A 17117-nucleotide genomic window follows, 5' to 3' on the forward strand; every position below is an offset into this window, starting at 1 on the left:
AAGTGAATCTTAACTATCTAATGTACTATCTAGTACAAAGTATAGTTAAAATTGGCACTTATGGTGTGTACACACGAGATTTTTTTTTCTTTTGATTTTGACTATATAGTCAAAATCGCAAGAAAAGTTAGTGCAAATCGCAAGGTGTTATGCCAATTGCAATCCCGATGTGTGGTCCCGCAAGAAGAGACTGTGCAGGCAAGCCAATCCTTGCTAGATCGGTGTACTGTCTAGTTCATCTCACATGTCCATTACATCTCACATAAGCCAAAATCATAAGCACACATAGTCCATATCTCAAGAAAAGTTAGTCAAAATCTGTGGTGCTGGGCTCCAGGGAGTTCAGAGGATATCGCAAAGTGAATATTGGGCATAGCAAGGATCTCGCTGTGTGTACACACCTTTAGTTGAAATTGCACAGTCAATCTGGGCTCTGAGTTCAAGGGAAATCGCATAGTCAGAATTGGGCATAGCAAGCATCTCACTGTGTACACACCTTTAGGGACAAACCAAATACATTTACTAGCTGCATTTGCATATAACAATGAGCAGCTTTGCTTTTATTCTGATGCTGAAAATTTTGCTAGTACATTCCCCCTTTCATTTTCCTCTGCACATTTTATTTCTGCCCAACCTGCAGTACAACATGGCTTTTACCAAGGTGTTCGTTTTTTTTTTTACTTACTCCTAACTCTGTCCCTTAGAGTGTGTGTAGTAGGATATGTTGAAAGGGAGTTTGCTTTGCTGGATTACATTGCAGCAGCACCTGCTTAGCAGCTTGCATGTTGTAAACCACATGTATTTAACTTCATGTTTTTTCTTCTAACAAAAAATGCTTTTAATTGTAGCCCTGTTAAGAGAAAAGTTGCAGTATCTTAGAGGTGGTTTTTTTCCTAGTATTCAGCTAAAGCAGTTAACCAAAATCTGTCAATGTTGTCCAGATGTTAAGAATATCCTTGCTTGAGGTTGGTTAAATAAAATTGAGTTACTAAAGTCACCTGTGCTAAATCATGGATATCTTTAACCTGGACTGTAATGGCTGAGTTTCTGAAACTCAGAGCTAAAGGAAATAACACTTTGATTTAAGGTAGTTTGTAGCCTTCATAAATGCCACAAATATGTATCTACCTGTACACTGCATGTTCCCAGGGTTAACCCTTATAGTCTGACAAATGAAGTTAATTTCTAATGCACAAGTATATATTCGAACATCAGTTAATTGTAATGCAATATGGTAAGTGGATAACGCAAGCTAGACCATAAAAGCAAATGGTAGTTGCTGGGTTGAATTACATGACTTCAAAAGAAAAGGGAATTTGACAGTGTGGGTCGCTTCAATTTTGATTGGCTCTTGTAACTTAAATATTGTGAGCTATAAAACTGAAATGTGTTTAAATGGAAGATTGTAATATTCATTGTATGCATGTCAGAGGTAATGTGCCGCTCATATCTTTACCAGTTACATGAGGCTGAAATCCTAAAGCAGCTTGCTGAGAAGAGAGAGCATGAGAAAGAGGTTCTACAGAAAGCTAAAGAGGAAAACAACAATTTCAGCAAAATGGCTGAGGAGAAACTAACTTCAAAAATGGAAGCTATTAAAGAAAATAGAGAGGCCCAGATGGCAGCAAAACTGGAGCGATTGCGAGAGATGGTAAGTGGCATCTTATAGTAAGGCCTGGTTAGCAAGTATTTTGGCAGGTGCTGATAGCCAGATAACTAACTCTTATTATTTTTGTTTTTTTTTCTCCTCAGGAGAAGAAAGTTGATGCAAAAAAGGGGAAAGAATCCAAAGATGAAGCGGAGAACTGAGTCCAGTCTGAGAAGACTGCACCAGCATTGCAAAGCTATTCCCATAAGTGTTCCCCCTCCTGTTTATGTCTTATCCGCTGTAATTATGTAGACAGGCATATTGCACCCTGTTTGCTTGGTAAATGAAGAAGCCTTTCACTAGTCCAGTCATCTTACTGTTACTGTTGTATTGTACTGGAAAGTTATGGTGTGAGGTTTTCTAGTATTGTTATACCAGTGCTCAGACTTACATACTGCACTTAAATATGACTTGTCATAGTTTGTCTTAATAAAACAGTTTGTTGGAAAAGTCAGACTGGGCTAAATTCTACCTTTAAAACCTAGTGTATTCTGGAAAGCTACAGGCAGATGCAGCATTAAAAGGTTAGTCTGTCTTCAACACGGTCATATCCTTGTATGGTTCTGCCTATTTATCCCACAGAACGGGATCATCAGTCTGTCTCTTAAGGGACCGACGTATGTAAGGCATTTGGCAGGAACAGTGTATGTGTAGTTTCGGCATGCATGATCTGCTGGTACTGCTTATCCCCTATGCATGACAGGTGTGGTAAATGACAGGGACACTATGCACCTGTGTCATTAGAGCTGCTAAGATAGCATGCTGTTGTGCCACCACATGTATTGAACAGCTAGTGGCACTATCTGCAGCTTTTGACTTTCACAGCTGCAGCTGTCACTGCCCAATCACCATAGCAGTGACAACACTCTCCCTGGCTGCACAGGAGATCTTGCAATGCTTGCCAGTGGGCCTGGCCCAGCACTAGGCTGATGCACTGTGAGATGTGAGGGATTGCTGGAGGGGGAGTTTTCACTCTTGGCAAGAGATGTTCATACATTTTGTTGGTACTGCTTCCTGCTTTGCCCTTGTAAATAGATGAAGCACTATAGAGTCACAATGCGTGCTGCTATAATAAGTTTGTGAATGAGTACCCCAGACTAATAGGATTAATCATTAATTACTATTAATCATAATGGGAATTTTCTCTAACGTCCTAGTGGATGCTGGGGACTCCGTCAGGACCATGGGGAATAGCGGGCTCCGCAGGAGACAGGGCACATCTAAAAAGCTTTTTAGGTCACATGGTGTGTACTGGCTCCTCCCCCCATGACCCTCCTCCAAGCCTCAGTTAGGTTTTTGTGCCCGTCCGAGAAGGGTGCAAACTGGATGGCTCTCTTAAGGAGCTGTTTAGTAAAGTTTTTTTTTAGGTTTCTAATCAGTGATTCCTGCTGGCGACAGGATCACTGCAACGAGGGACTTAGGGGAGAGACTTGCAACTCACCTGCGTGCAGGAGGATTGAAGTTTTAGGCTACTGGACACTGAGCTCCAGAGGGAGTCGGAACACAGGTCAGCCTGGGGTTCGTCCCGGAGCCGCGCCGCCGATCCCCCTTACAGACGCTGAAGAAAGACGGCGGAACGGAGGTCCGGAAACAGGCGGCAGAAGACTTCACAGTCTTCAGAGAGGTAGCGCACAGCACTGCAGCTGTGCGCCATTGTTGCTACACGGCTCACTGACACGGTCACGGAGGGTGCAGGGCGCTGCTGGGGGCGCCCTGGGCAGCAATATAAATACCTATTTGGCAAATAAATACATCACATATAGCCATTAAGGCTATATGTATGTATTTAACCCAGGCCAGTTTTCCTAATAACCGGGAGAAAAGCCCGCCGTGAAAGGGGCGGAGCTTATTCTCCTCAGCACTCAGCGCCATTTTCCTGACCAGCTCCGCTGGTGAGGAAGGCTCCCACTCTCCCCTGCACTACAGAAACAGGGTTAAAGAGAAGGGGGGCATAAATTGGCGATATAATTATATATTAAGAGCCCATATATAGAAACAACACCTTCTAGGGTTGTTATATACATTATGGCGCTTTTGGTGTGTGCTGGCAAACTCTCCCTCTGTCTCCCCAAAGGGCTAGTGGGTCCTGTCCTCTATCAGAGCATTCCCTGTATGTGTGTGCTGTAGGTCGGTACGTGTGTGTCGACATGTATGAGGAAAATGTTGGTGAGGAGACGGAGAAAATTGCCTGTAATGGTGATGTCACTCTCTAGGGAGTCGACACCAGAATGGATGGCTTACTTATGGAATTACGTGATAATGTCAACACGCTGCAAGCCGGTTGACGACATGAGACAGCCGGCGGACAAATTAGTATCGGTCCAGGCGTTTCAGACACCGTCAGGGGCTTGTAAAAACGCCCATTTACCTCAGTCGGTCGACAGACACTGACACGGACACTGACCCCAGTGTCGACGGTGAAGAAACAAACGTATTTTTCCTTTAGGGCCACAAGTTACATGTTAAGGGCAATGAAGGAGGTGTTGCGTATTTCTGATACCACAAGTACCACAAATAAGGGTATTTTGTAGGGTGGGAATAAACTACTTGTAGTTTTGCCTGAATCAGATAAATTAAATGAAGTGTGTGATGATACGTGGGGTTCCTCCGACAGAAAGTTATGGGCGGTATACCCTTTTTCCCGCCAGTAGTAAGGGCGAGTTGGAAAACACACTTTAGGGTGGACAAGGCGCTCACACGCTTATAAAAAAACATGGCGTTACCGTTTCCAGATACGGCCGCCCTCAAGGAGCCAGCTGATAGGAAGCTGGAAAATATCATAACAGTATATACACACATACTGGTGTTATACTACGACCAGCAATCGCCTCAGCCTGGATGTGCAGCGCTGAGGGGGCTTGGTCGGATTTCCTGACTGAAAATTTTGATACCCTTGACAGGGACAGGATTTTATTGTCTATAGAGCATTTTAAGGATGCATTTCTATATATGTGTGATGCGCAGAGGCATATTTGCATTCTGGCATCAAGAGTAAATGTGATGTACATATCTGCCAGACGAAGACACGACAGTGGTCAGGTGAGGCAGATTCCAGACGGCATATGGAAGTATTGCCGTATAAAGGGGCGGTCCATTGGACCTGGTGGCCATGGCAACAGCTGAAAAATCCACCTTTTGTTACCCCGAGTCACATATTGGCAGAAAAGGACAGTCTTTTCAGTCTCAGTCCTTTCGTCCCCATACGGGCAGGCGGGCGAAGGCCAGTCATATCTGCCCAGGGGGAGAGGAAAGGGAAGAAGACTGCAGCAAGCAGCTCATTCCCAGGAACAGAAGCTCCTCACGGCTTCTGCCAAGTCCGCAGCATAACGCTGGGGCCGTACAAGCGGACTCAGGTGCGGTAGGGGGTCATCTCAAGAGTTTCAGCAACACTCGCAAGGGAACTCCGGGATCCTACATGTAATATCCCAGGTGTACATTGGAAATTCGAGACGTCTCCCCCTCACACAATTCACAGGCTGTATTCCGAGCAGGTGATAATCAAAGTACCCTTCTTACAACAAGGAAGGGGGTAGTATTCCACACTATATTGTGGTACTGAAGCCAACCGGCTCGGTGAGATCTGAAATATTTGAACACTTACATACAAGCGTTCAAATCAAGATGGAGTCACTCGGAGCAGTGATAGCGAACCAGGAAGAAGGGGACGATATGATGTCACTGGATATCAGGGACGTTTACCTACAGGTCCAAATTTGCCCTTCTCACCAAGGGTACTTCAGGTTCCTGGTACAGAACTGTCACTATCAGTTCAGACGCTGCCGTTTGGATTGTCCACGGCGCCCCGGGTCTTTACCAAGGTAATGGCCGGAATGAGGATTTTTCTTAAAAGAAACATGGACGCTTTCCTGATAAGGGCAAGGTCCAGAGAACAGTTGGAGGTCGGAGTAGCACTATCTTAAGTAGTTCTACGACAGCACGAGTGGATTCTAAATATTCCAAAATCGCAGCTTTTTCCGACGACACGTCTACTGTTCCTAGGGAAGATTCTGGACACAGTCCAGAAAAACGTGTTTCTCCCAGTGGAGAAAACCAGGGAGTTATCCGAGCTAATCGGGATCCTCCTAAAACCAGGAAAAGTGTCAGTGCATCATTGCACAAGAGTCCTGGTAAAAATGGTGGCTTATTACGAAGCAATTCCATTCGGCAGATTTCCCGCAAGAACTCTTCAGTGGGATCTGCTGGACAAATGGTCCGGATCGCATCCTCAGATGCATCAGCGGATAACCCTATATCCAAGGAAAAGGGTGTCTCTCCTGTGGTGATTACAGAGTGCTCATCTTCTAGAGGGCCGCAGATTGGGCATTCAGGATTGGATGCCGGTGACCACGGAGGCCAGCCTGAGAGGCTGGGGAACAGTCACACAGGGAAAAAATTTCCAGGGAAGTGTGATTTAAGTCTGGAGAATTCTCTCCGCATAAATAAGCTTAGAGCAAATTTATAATGCTCTAAACTTAGCTAGACCTCTGCTTCAAGGTCAGCCGGTATTGATCCAGTGGGATAACATCACGGCAGTCGCCCACGTAAACAGAAGGGCGGCACAAGAAGCAGGAGGGCAGTGAAAACTGCAAGGATTTTTCGCTAGGCGGAAAATCATGTGATAGCACTGTCAGCAGTGTTCTTTCCGGGAGTGGACGACTGGGAAGCAGACTTCCTCAGCAGGCATGACCTCCACCCGGGAGAGTGGAAACTTCATAGGGAAGTTTTTCAACATGATTGTGGACCGTTGGCAAAGACCAAAGGTGGACATGATGGCGTCCCGCCCGAACAAAAAACGGGACAGGTATTCCGCCAGGTCATGAGACCTTCAGGCGATAGCTGTGGATGTTCTGGTAACACCGTGGGTGTACCAGTCTGTGTATGTGTTCCCTCCTCTGTTTCTCATAACCAGGGTATTGAGAATTATAAGACATAGAGGAGTATGAACTATACTAGTGGCTCCGGATTGGCCAAGAGGGACTTGGTACCCGGAACTTCAAGAAATGCTCACAGAGGACTAAGGGCCTGGGGAGCTAAGAAGGGACTTGATTCAGCAAGTACCATGTCTATTCCAAGACTTACCGCGGCTGCGTTTGACGGCATGGCGGTTGAATGCCGGATCCTGAGGGGAAAAGGCATTCCATAAGAGGTCATACCTACCTTGGTCAAAGCCAGGAAGGAGGTGACCGCACAACGTCATCACCACATGTGGTGAAAATATGTTGCGTGGGTGAGGCCAGGAAGGCTCCACGACGGAAATTCAACTAGGTCGATTTCTACACTTCCTGAAAACAGGAGTGTTTTGGACCTCAAATTGGGGTTCATTAACATTTAAATTTCGGCCCTGTAGATTTTCTTCCAGAAAGAATTGACTTCAGTTCCTGAAGTCCAGATTGTAAAGGATGTATTGCATATACAGCTTTTTTGTGCCCCTAGGGGCACCGTGAGATCTCAACATAGTGTTGGGATTTCTTAAAATAATATTGGTTTGAACCGCTCAAATCTGTGGATTTGAAATATCTCACATGGAAAGTGACCATGCTGTTGACAAATCTCACATGGGAAGTGACCATGTTGTTAGCCCTGGCCTCGGCCAGGCGATTGTCAGAATGGGCGGCTTTGTCTTACAAAAGCCCATATTAAAATTTTCCATTTGAACAGGACAGAACTGGGACTCGTCTCCAGTTTCTTCATAAAGGGGTGTCAGCGTTTTCACCTGAAACAACCTCTTGTGGTGCCTGCGGCTACTAGGGACTTGGAGGACTCCAAGTTACTAGACGTGGTCAGGGCCCTAAAAAATATAAATATATATATATATATAGTTAGGACGGCTGGAGTCAGAAAGTCTGACTTGCTGTTTATACTGTATACACCCAACAAGCTGGGTGCTCATGCTTCTAAGCAGTCTATTGCACGCTGGATTTGTAGTACAATTCAGCTTGCACATTCTGTGGCAGGCCTGCCACAGACGAAATATGTAGATGCCCATTCCACAAGGAAGGTGGGCTCATCCTGGGCGGCTGCCCGAGGAGTCTCGGCATTACAACTTTGCCGAGCAGCTACGTAGTCAGGGGAGAACACGTTTGTAAAATTTTACAAATTTTGATACTCTGGCTAAGGAGGACCTGGAGTTCTCTCATTCGGTGCTGCAGAGTCATCCGCACTCTCCCGCCCGTTTGGGAGCTTTGGTATAATCCCCATGGTCCTGACGGAGTCCCCAGCATCCACTAGGACGTTAGAGAAAATAAGAATTTACTTACCGATAATTCTATTTCTCGTAGTCCGTAGTGGATGCTGGGCGCCCATCCCAAGTGCGGATTGTCTGCAATGCTTGTACATAGTTATTGTTACAAAAATCGGGTTATTACTATTGTTGTGAGCCATCTTTTCGGAGGCTACTTCGTTTTGTTATCATACTGTTAACTGGGTTCAGATCACAAGTTGTACGGTGTGATTGGTGTGGCTGGTATGAGTCTTACCCGGGATTCAAGATCCTTCCTTATTGTGTACGCTCGTCCGGGCACAGTACCTAACTGAGGCTTGGAGGAGGGTCATGGGGGGAGGAGCCAGTACACACCATGTGACCTAAAAAGCTTTTTAGATGTGCCCTGTCTCCTGCGGAGCCCGCTATTCCCCATGGTCCTGACGGAGTCCCCAGCATCCACTACGGACTACGAGAAATAGAATTATCGGTAAGTAAATTCTTATTATCTACACTGTGGTAGTATTAGGACACTATGGTAGTGTTTAAAGCTGTGTCAAACACTTCTCAAGCACTACGTTTGAGAGGGGCTCTAAAAGTGTTGTAAGGGAACAAATAGCCCCCGTATGCAGTAATTGTACAAAGAATAACTGCAGTTATTGGTCCACTTGCAAGTAATGCCTTGGATGTGCTGTTGCAACAGTGTGGAAATGCCAACAGCATGGTCACCCCAAATGCAATTTGTTTTCAGCATCTGCATACAAAAATCTTATCTCTGGGCTACCATTAAAGCGGGTTCACTACGGGTGGCCGGCGGTCGGGCTCCCGGCGACCAGCATCCGGGAGCCCGACCGCCGGCTTGGCGAGCGCAAATGAGCCCCTTGCGGGCTCGCTGCGCTCGCCACGGGCACGGTGGCGCGCTACGCGCGCCACACTATTTTATTCTCCCTCTATGGGGGTCGTGGACCCCCACGAGGGAAAATAATTGTCGGTATGCCGGCTGTCGGGCTCCCGGCGCCGGTATACTGAGCGCCGGGAGCCCGACCGCCGGCAAACAGAAGACCACCCATTAAAGCAGTATGTGCTTGCTTGTGGGCTATTCTGGCATTGCCACAATGCAAAGGACAGCTTTATCATAAAATTTCCATTAAACTACTACCCTTAAATAAAAACTAAAAAACATTAAAATGCATAACTCCTGCTGATAGAACTTAAATCTTGCCACAATTACACTTTCTGGGGCATTACGTCCACACCCTAACTTTTCCACCATTGTGAAAATGTAAGTGTTCTGGAAGAGTTGTCAAGTATTCAAATGTTCTAAACACTAGTTTGTATCTGATTCAGTGGCTTACAGGGTGTTGTGCACTCATCAGCCCAGATTGGTTGGGATTTCTTGTAACCTCCGCTGGGGAATATGGAAGTGCCAAATGTGCACTGTTGCTTCAAGTAAAAATGAATGGAGAGGGAATTTCGGGGTTTGGTTCAATAAATCACCATTAAATGAGTTTTATGGGAAGAACTTACCTTTGTTAAAACTCGTTTTGCGAGGTACACTGGGCTCTACAAGGAATGGACAATGGGGTGTAGAATAGGATCTTGATCGGAGGCACCAACAGGCTCAAAGCTTTGACTGTTCCCAGAATGCATAGCGCCACCTCCTATATCACCCCGCCTCCCTGCACAGGATCTCGGTTTTTAGTTAACCAGCCCAATGCAGTAGCAGGAAAAGAGACGACAAAGGTTAGTAGCCACAACACCGCATTCTCACGACAGGAGACGTGTCAGCGGCTAATGCCATACCAACCCAAAGAAGCTAAGTGCGTCAGGGTGGGCGCCTTGTGGAGCCCAGTGTACCTCGCAGAAAGAGTTTTAACAAAAGTAAGTTCTTACCATAACTCATTTTCTGCTGCGGGGTACACTGGGCTCCACAAGGAATGGACAATGGGGATGTCCTAAAGCAGTTCCTTATGGGAGGTGACGCACTGTAGCGGGCACAAAAACCCGGCGTCCAAAGGAAGCATCCTGGAAAGCGGCAGTATCGAAGGCATAGAACCTTATGAACGTGTTCACAGAGGACCACGTAGCCGCCTTGCACAATTGTTCAAGGGTCGCACCACGTTGGGCCGCCCAAGAAGGTCCAACAGACTGAGCAGAATGGGCCTTAATGTGATCAGGAGCAGAGAGACTAGCCTTCACAGAAGCATGTGCAATCACCATTCTAATCCATCTGGCCAGTGTTTGCTTGTGAGCAGGCCAGCCCTGTTTGTGAAACACAACAAAAAGAGAATCAGATTTCCTAATAGGAGCAGTTCTCTTCACATAGATACGGAGAGCCCGTACCACATCCAAAGACCGCTCTTTGGGAGACAGATCAGGAGAAACAAGTGCCAGAACTACAATCTCCTGATTAAGGTGGAACGAAGAAACCACCTTAGGTAGATAGCTGGGACGAGTCCTAAGAACTGCCCGGTCACGGTGAAATATCAGATATGGGTAACTACAGGACAAGGCACCCAAATCCGACACTCTTTTAGCTGAAGCAATAGCCAGCAGAAACACCACCTTAATGGAAAGCCACTTAAGGTCAGCTGAACCAAGAGGTTCAAACGGAGACTCTTGTAATGCCTCCAAAACCACCGACCAGTCCAAAGGAGCCACAGGTGGGACATAGGGAGGTTGGATACGCAACACGCCCTGAGTAAAGGTATGCACATCAGGTAAGGTCGCAATTTTTCTCTGAAACCACACAGACAAGGCAGATATTTGTACCTTGAGGGAGGCCAGACGCAGGCCTAAGTCCAGGCACTGCTGAAGAAAAGCCAACAATTTGGCTATACTAAACTTGGAAGAGTCATAATCGTTAGATGCGCACCAAACACAGTAAGAATGCCAGACCCTATAGTAAATCTGAGCCGAAGCCGGTTTCCGGGCCCGCAACATAGTTTGAATGACCGCCTCAGAAAACCCTTTAGCCTTTAAGACGGAAGCTTCAAGAGCCACGCTGTCAAAGACAGCCGGGCTAGGTCCTGGTAGACACGGGCCCTGAACGAGGATGTCTGGGCGTTGTGGAAGTAGAATTGGACGCTCTGACGATAGGCCTTGTAGGTTCGAGAACAGTGCCGTCTGGGCCACGCTGGAGCTATGAGAAGCAGAATTCCTTTTTCTCTGATGTCCTAGTGGATGCTGGGAACTCCGTAAGGACCATGGGGAATAGACAGGCTCTGCAGGAGACTGGGCACTCTAAAGAAAAGATTAGGTACTATCTGGTGTGCACTGGCTCCTCCCTCTATGCCCCTCCTCCAGACCTCAGTTAGAATCTGTGCCCGGCCAGAGCTGGGTGCTCTTAGTGGGCTCTCCTGAGCTTACTAGAAAGAAAGTATTTATTAGGTTTTTTATTTTCAGTGAGATCTGCTGGCAACAGACTCACTGCTACGTGGGACTGAGGGGAGAGAAGCAAACCTACCTGCTTGCAGCTAGCTTGTGCTTCTTAGGCTACTGGACACCATTAGCTCCAGAGGGTTCGAACACAGGGCCTGACCTCAATCGTCCGGAGCCGCGCCGCCGTCCCCCTTGCAGAGCCAGAAGACAGAAGAGAAGCGATGAAATCGGCGGCAGAAGACTCCGGTCTTCATTAAGGTAGCGCACAGCACTGCAGCTGTGCGCCATTGCTCCCACAGCACACCACACACTCCGGTCACTGTAGGGTGCAGTAAATAAAGTATTTATTTTTCTCTGACGTCCTAGTGGATGCTGGGAACTCCGTAAGGACCATGGGGATTAGCGGCTCCGCAGGAGACTGGGCACAAAAGTAAAGCTTTAGGACTACCTGGTGTGCACTGGCTCCTCCCCCTATGACCCTCCTCCAAGCCTCAGTTAGATTTTTGTGCTCTGCCGAGAAGGGTGCACACTAGGGGCTCTCCTGAGCTTCTTAGTGAAAGTTTAGTTTTAGGTTTTTTATTTTCAGTGAGACCTGCTGGCAACAGGCTCACTGCATCGAGGGATTAAGGGGAGAAGAAGCGAACTCACCTGCGTGCAGAGTGGATTGGGCTTCTTAGGCTACTGGACACCATTAGCTCCAGAGGGACCGAACACAGGCCCAGCCTCGGAGCTCGGTCCCAGAGCCGCGCCACCGGCCCCCTTACAGAGCCAGAAGCAAGAAGAGGTCCGGAAAAATCGGCGGCAGAAGACATCCTGCCTTCACCAAGGTAGCGCACAGCACTGCAGCTGTGCGCCATTGCTCCTCAGCACACTTCACACTTCGGTCACTGAGGGTGCAGGGCGCTAGGGGGGGGGCGCCCTGAGCAGCAATAAAAACACCTTGGCTGGCGAAAATACATCACATATTGCCCCCAGGGCTATATGGATGAATTTTAACCCCTGCCAGATTCCACAGAAAAACGGGAGAAAAGGCTGCCGAGAAGGGGGCGGAGCCTATCTCCTCAGCACACTGGCGCCATTTTCTCTCACAGCTCCGTTGGAGGGAAGCTCCCTGGCTCTCCCCTGCAGTTACTACACTACAGAAAGGGGTTAAAAAAGAGAGGGGGGCACTAATTAGGCGCAGTATAACAATACAGCAGCTATAAGGGGAAAAACACTTATATAAGGTTATCCCTGTGTGTGTGTGTATATATATATATATATATATATATATATATAGATATATATAGATATATATAGATATATATAGCGCGCTCTGGTGTGTGCTGGCATACTCTCCCTCTGTCTCCCCAAAGGGCTAGTGGGGTCCTGTCCTCTATCAGAGCATTCCCTGTGTGTGTGCTGTGTGTTGGTACGTTGTGTCGACATGTATGAGGAGGAAAATGAGGTGGAGGCGGAGCAATTGCCTGTAACAGAGATGTCACCCCCTAGGGAGTCGACACCTGAGTGGATGAGCTTATGGAAGGAATTATGTGACAGTGTCAGCTCTTTACAAAAGATTGATGACATGAGACAGCCGGCGACTCAGCCTGTGCCTGTCCAGGTGTCTCAAAAGCCATCTGGGGCTCTAAAACGCCCGTTACCGCAGATGGCAGATACAGACGCCGACACGCATACTGACTCCAGTGTCGACGATTAAGAGACGAATGTGACTTCCAGTAGGGCCACACGTTACATGATTGAGGCTATGGAAAATGTTTTCTCTGACGTCCTAAGTGGATGCTGGGGACTCCGTAAGGACCATGGGGAACAGCGGCTCCGCAGGAGACAGGGCACAAAAGTAAAAGCTTTAGGATCAGGTGGTGTGCACTGGCTCCTCCCCCCATGACCCTCCTCCAAGCCTCAGTTAGGTTTTTGTGCCCGGCCGAGAAGGGTGCAATCTAGGTGGCTCTCCTAAAGAGCTGCTTAGAGTAAAAGTTTTGTTAGGTTTTTTTATTTTCAGTGAGTCCTGCTGGCAACAGGCTCACTGCAACGCGGGACTTAGGGGAGAAGAAGTGAACTCACCTGCGTGCAGGATGGATTGGCTTCTTAGGCTACTGGACACTAGCTCCAGAGGGACGATCACAGGTACAGCCTGGATGGATCACCGGAGCCGCGCCGCCGACCCCCTTGCAGATGCTGAAGAGAGAAGAGGTCCAGAAATCGGCGGCTGAAGACTTCCCAGTCTTCTTAAGGTAGCGCACAGCACGGCAGCTGTGCGCCATTGCTCTCAGCACACTTCACACCAACGGTCACTGAGGGTGCAGGGCGCTGGGGGGGGGCGCCCTGGGCAGCAATGAAAGTACCTATGCTGGCTAAAAATACATCACATATAGCCCCTGAGGCTATATGGATGTATTTAACCCCTGCCAGGTTGTCAGAAAAACCGGGAGAAGAGCCCCGCCGGAAAGTGGGCGGGGCCTATTCTCCTCAGCACACAGCGCCATTTTCCTACACAGCTCCGCTGCTAGGAAGGCTCCCAGGCTCTCCCCTGCACTGCACTACAGAAACAGGGTTAAAACAGAGAGGGGGGGGCATTTTGTGTGGCGATATTATAATATATTAAGATGCTATAAGGGAAAACACTTATTATAAGGTTGTCCCTGTATAATTATAGCGTTTTGGTGTGTGCTGGCAAACTCTCCCTCTGTCTCCCCAAAGGGCTAGTGGGGTCCTGTCCTCTATCAGAGCATTCCCTGTGTGTGTGCTGTGTGTCGGTACGTGTGTGTCGACATGTATGAGGACGATGTTGGTGTGGAGGCGGAGAAATTGCCTGTAATGGTGATGTCACCCCCTAGGGAGTCGACACCGGAATGGATGGCTTATTTATGGAATTACGTGATAATGTCAACACGCTGCAAGGTCGGTTGACGACATGAGACGGCCGGCAAACCAATTAGTACCTGTCCAGGCGTCTCAAACACCGTCGGCCATTACCTCAGTCGGTCGACACGGACACTGACTCCAGTGTCGACGGTGAAAAAACAGACGTATTTTCCAGTAGGGCCACACGTTACATGATAAGGGCAATGAAGGAGGTGTTACATATTTCTGATACTACAAGTACCACAAAAAAGGGTATTATGTGGGGTGTGAAAAAACTACCTGTAGTTTTTCCTGAATCAGATGAATTAAAAATTGCTAATATCTAAGAAATTATTGGCGTTATACCCTTTCCCGCCAGAAGTTAGGGCGCGTTGGGAAACACCCCCTAGGGTGGATAAGGCATTCACACGCTTATCAAAACAAGTGGCGTTACCGTCTCCAGATACGGCCGCCCTCAAGGAACCAGCTGATAGGAGGCTGGAAAATATCCTAAAAAGTATATACACACATACTGGTGTTATACTGCGACCAGCGATCGCCTCAGCCTGGATGTGCAGTGCTGGGGTGGCTTGGTCGGTTTCCCTGACTGAAAATATTGATACCCTTGACAGGGACAGTATTTTATTGACTATAGAGCATTTAAAGGATACATTTCTATATATGCGAGATGCACAGAGGGATATTTGCACTCTGGCATCAAGAGTAAGTGCGATGTCCATTTCTGCCAGAAGATGTTTATGGACACGACAGTGGTCAGGTGATGCGGATTCCAAACGGCACATGGAAGTATTGCCGTATAAAGGGGAGGAGTTATTTGGTGGCCACGGCAACAGCTGGAAAATCCACCTTTTTACCCCAAGTCACCTCTCAGCAGAAAAAGACACCGTCTTTTCAGCCTCAGTCCTTTCGTCCCCATAAGGGCAAGCGGGCAAAAGGCCAGTCATATCTGCCCAGGGGTAGAGGAAAGGAAAAAAGACTGCAGCAGGCAGCCCCTTCCCAGGAACAGAAGCCCTCCACCGCTTCTGCCAAGTCCTCAGCATGACGCTGGGGCCTTACAAGCGGACTCAGGTGCGGTGGGGGGTCGTCTCAAGAGTTTCAGTGGGCTCACTCGCAAGTGGACCCCTGGATCCTACAGGTAGTATCTCAGGGGTACAGATTGGAATTCGAGACGTCGCCTCCTCGCAGGTTCCTGAAGTCTGCTTTACCAACGTCTCCCTCCGACAGGGAGGCAGTATTGGAAGCAATTCACCAGCAGGTGATAATCAAAGTACCCCTCCTACAACAAGGAAAGGGGTATTATTCCACACTATTTGTGGTACCGAAGCCAGACGGCTCGGTGAGACCTATTCTAAATCTGAAATCTTTGAACACTTACATACAAAAGTTCAAATCAAGATGGAGTCACTCAGAGCAGTGATAGCGAACCTGGAAGAGGGGACTATATGGTGTCCTTGGACATCAAGGATGCTTACCTCCATGTCCCAATTTGCCCTTCTCACCAAGGGTACCTCAGGTTCGTGGTACTGAACTGTCACTATCAGTTCAGACGCTGCCGTTTGGATTGTCCACGGCACCCCGGGTCTTTACCAAGGTAAGGGCCGAAATGATGATTCTTCTTCGAAGAAAAGACGTCTTAATTATCCCTTACTTGGGCGATCTCCTGATAAGGGCAAAGTCCAGGGAACAGTTGGAGGTCGGAGTAGCAGTACTGCTACAACAGCACGGGTGGATTCTAAATATTCCAAAATCGCAGCTGATCCCGACGACACGTCTGCTGTTCCTAGGGATGGTTCTGGACACAGTCCAGAAAAAGGTGTTTCTCCCGGAGGAGAAAGCCAGGGAGTTATCCGAGCTAGTCAGGAACCTCCTAAAACCAGGAAAAGTGTCAGTGCATCATTGCACAAGGGTCCTGGGAAAAATGGTGGCTTATTACGAAGCGATTCCATTCGGCAGATTTCACGCAAGAACTTTTCAGTGGGATCTGCTGGAAAAATGGTCCGGATCGCATCTTCAGATGCATCAGCGGATAACCCTGTCTCCAAGGACAAGGGTGTCTCTTCTGTGGTGGCTGCAGAGTGCTCATCTACTAGAGGGCCACAGATTCGGCATTCAGGACTGGGTCCTGGTGACCACGGATGCCAGCCTGAGAGGCTGGGGAGCAGTCACACAGGGAAAAAATTTCCAGGGAGTGTGGTCAAGTCTGGAGACTTCTCTCCACATAAATATACTGGAGCTAAGGGCAATTTACAATGCTCTAAGCTTAGCAAGATCTCTGCTTCAAGGTCAGCCGGTATTGATCCAGTCGGACAACATCACGGCAGTCGCCCACGTAAACAGACAGGGCGGCACAAGAAGCAGGAGGGCAATGGCAGAAACTGCAAGGATTCTTCGCTGGGCGGAAAATCATGTGATAGCAGTGTTCATTCCGGGAGTGGACAACTGGGAAGCAGACTTCCTCAGCAGGCACGACCTCCACCCGGGAGAGTGGGGACTTCATCTGGAAGTCTTCCACATGATTGTGAACCGTTGGGAAAGACCAAAGGTGGACATGATGGCGTCCCGCCTGAACAAAAAACTGGACAGGTATTGCGCCAGGTCAAGAGACCCTCAGGCAATAGCTGTGGACGTTCTGGTAACACCGTGGGTGTACCAGTCGGTGTATGTGTTCCCTCCTCTGCTACTCATACCCAAGGTACTGAGAATTATAAGACGTAGAGGAGTAAGAACTATACTCGTGGCTCCGGATTGGCCAAGAAGGACTTGGTACCCGGAACTTCAAGAGATGCTCACAGAGGACCCATGGCCTCTGCCGCTAAGAAGGGACTTGCTTCAGCAAGTACCATGTCTGTTCCAAGACTTACCGCGGCTGCGTTTGACGGCATGGCGGTTGAACGCCGGATCCTAAGGGAAAAAGGCATTCCGGAAGAGGTCATCCCTACCCTGGTCAAAGCCAGGAAGGAGGTGACCGCACAACATTATCACCATAGGTGGCGAAAATATGTTGCGTGGTGTGAGGCCAGGAAG

At 48.1% G+C, this 17117-nt stretch overlaps 1 protein-coding gene across 5 annotated transcripts in view; it reads left to right on the forward strand.

Moving 5' to 3' along the window:
* Positions 1 to 2098, forward strand: part of STMN1 (stathmin 1) — a 42122-nt gene extending 40024 nt beyond the window's left edge. For all 5 annotated transcript variants that reach the window (XM_063954773.1, XM_063954766.1, XM_063954776.1 and 2 more), the window contains exons 4-5: positions 1460 to 1651; positions 1753 to 2098. In XM_063954773.1, the coding sequence (XP_063810843.1) occupies positions 1460 to 1651; positions 1753 to 1809 (249 nt within the window). In that variant the 3' untranslated portion in view covers positions 1810 to 2098. The remainder of the gene's footprint in view (positions 1 to 1459; positions 1652 to 1752) is intronic.
* The last annotated feature ends 15019 nt before the right edge of the window (positions 2099 to 17117 follow it).

This window comes from Pseudophryne corroboree, chromosome 2 (genome assembly GCF_028390025.1).
Source record: "Pseudophryne corroboree isolate aPseCor3 chromosome 2, aPseCor3.hap2, whole genome shotgun sequence".
Lineage (NCBI taxonomy): Eukaryota > Metazoa > Chordata > Amphibia > Anura > Myobatrachidae > Pseudophryne > Pseudophryne corroboree.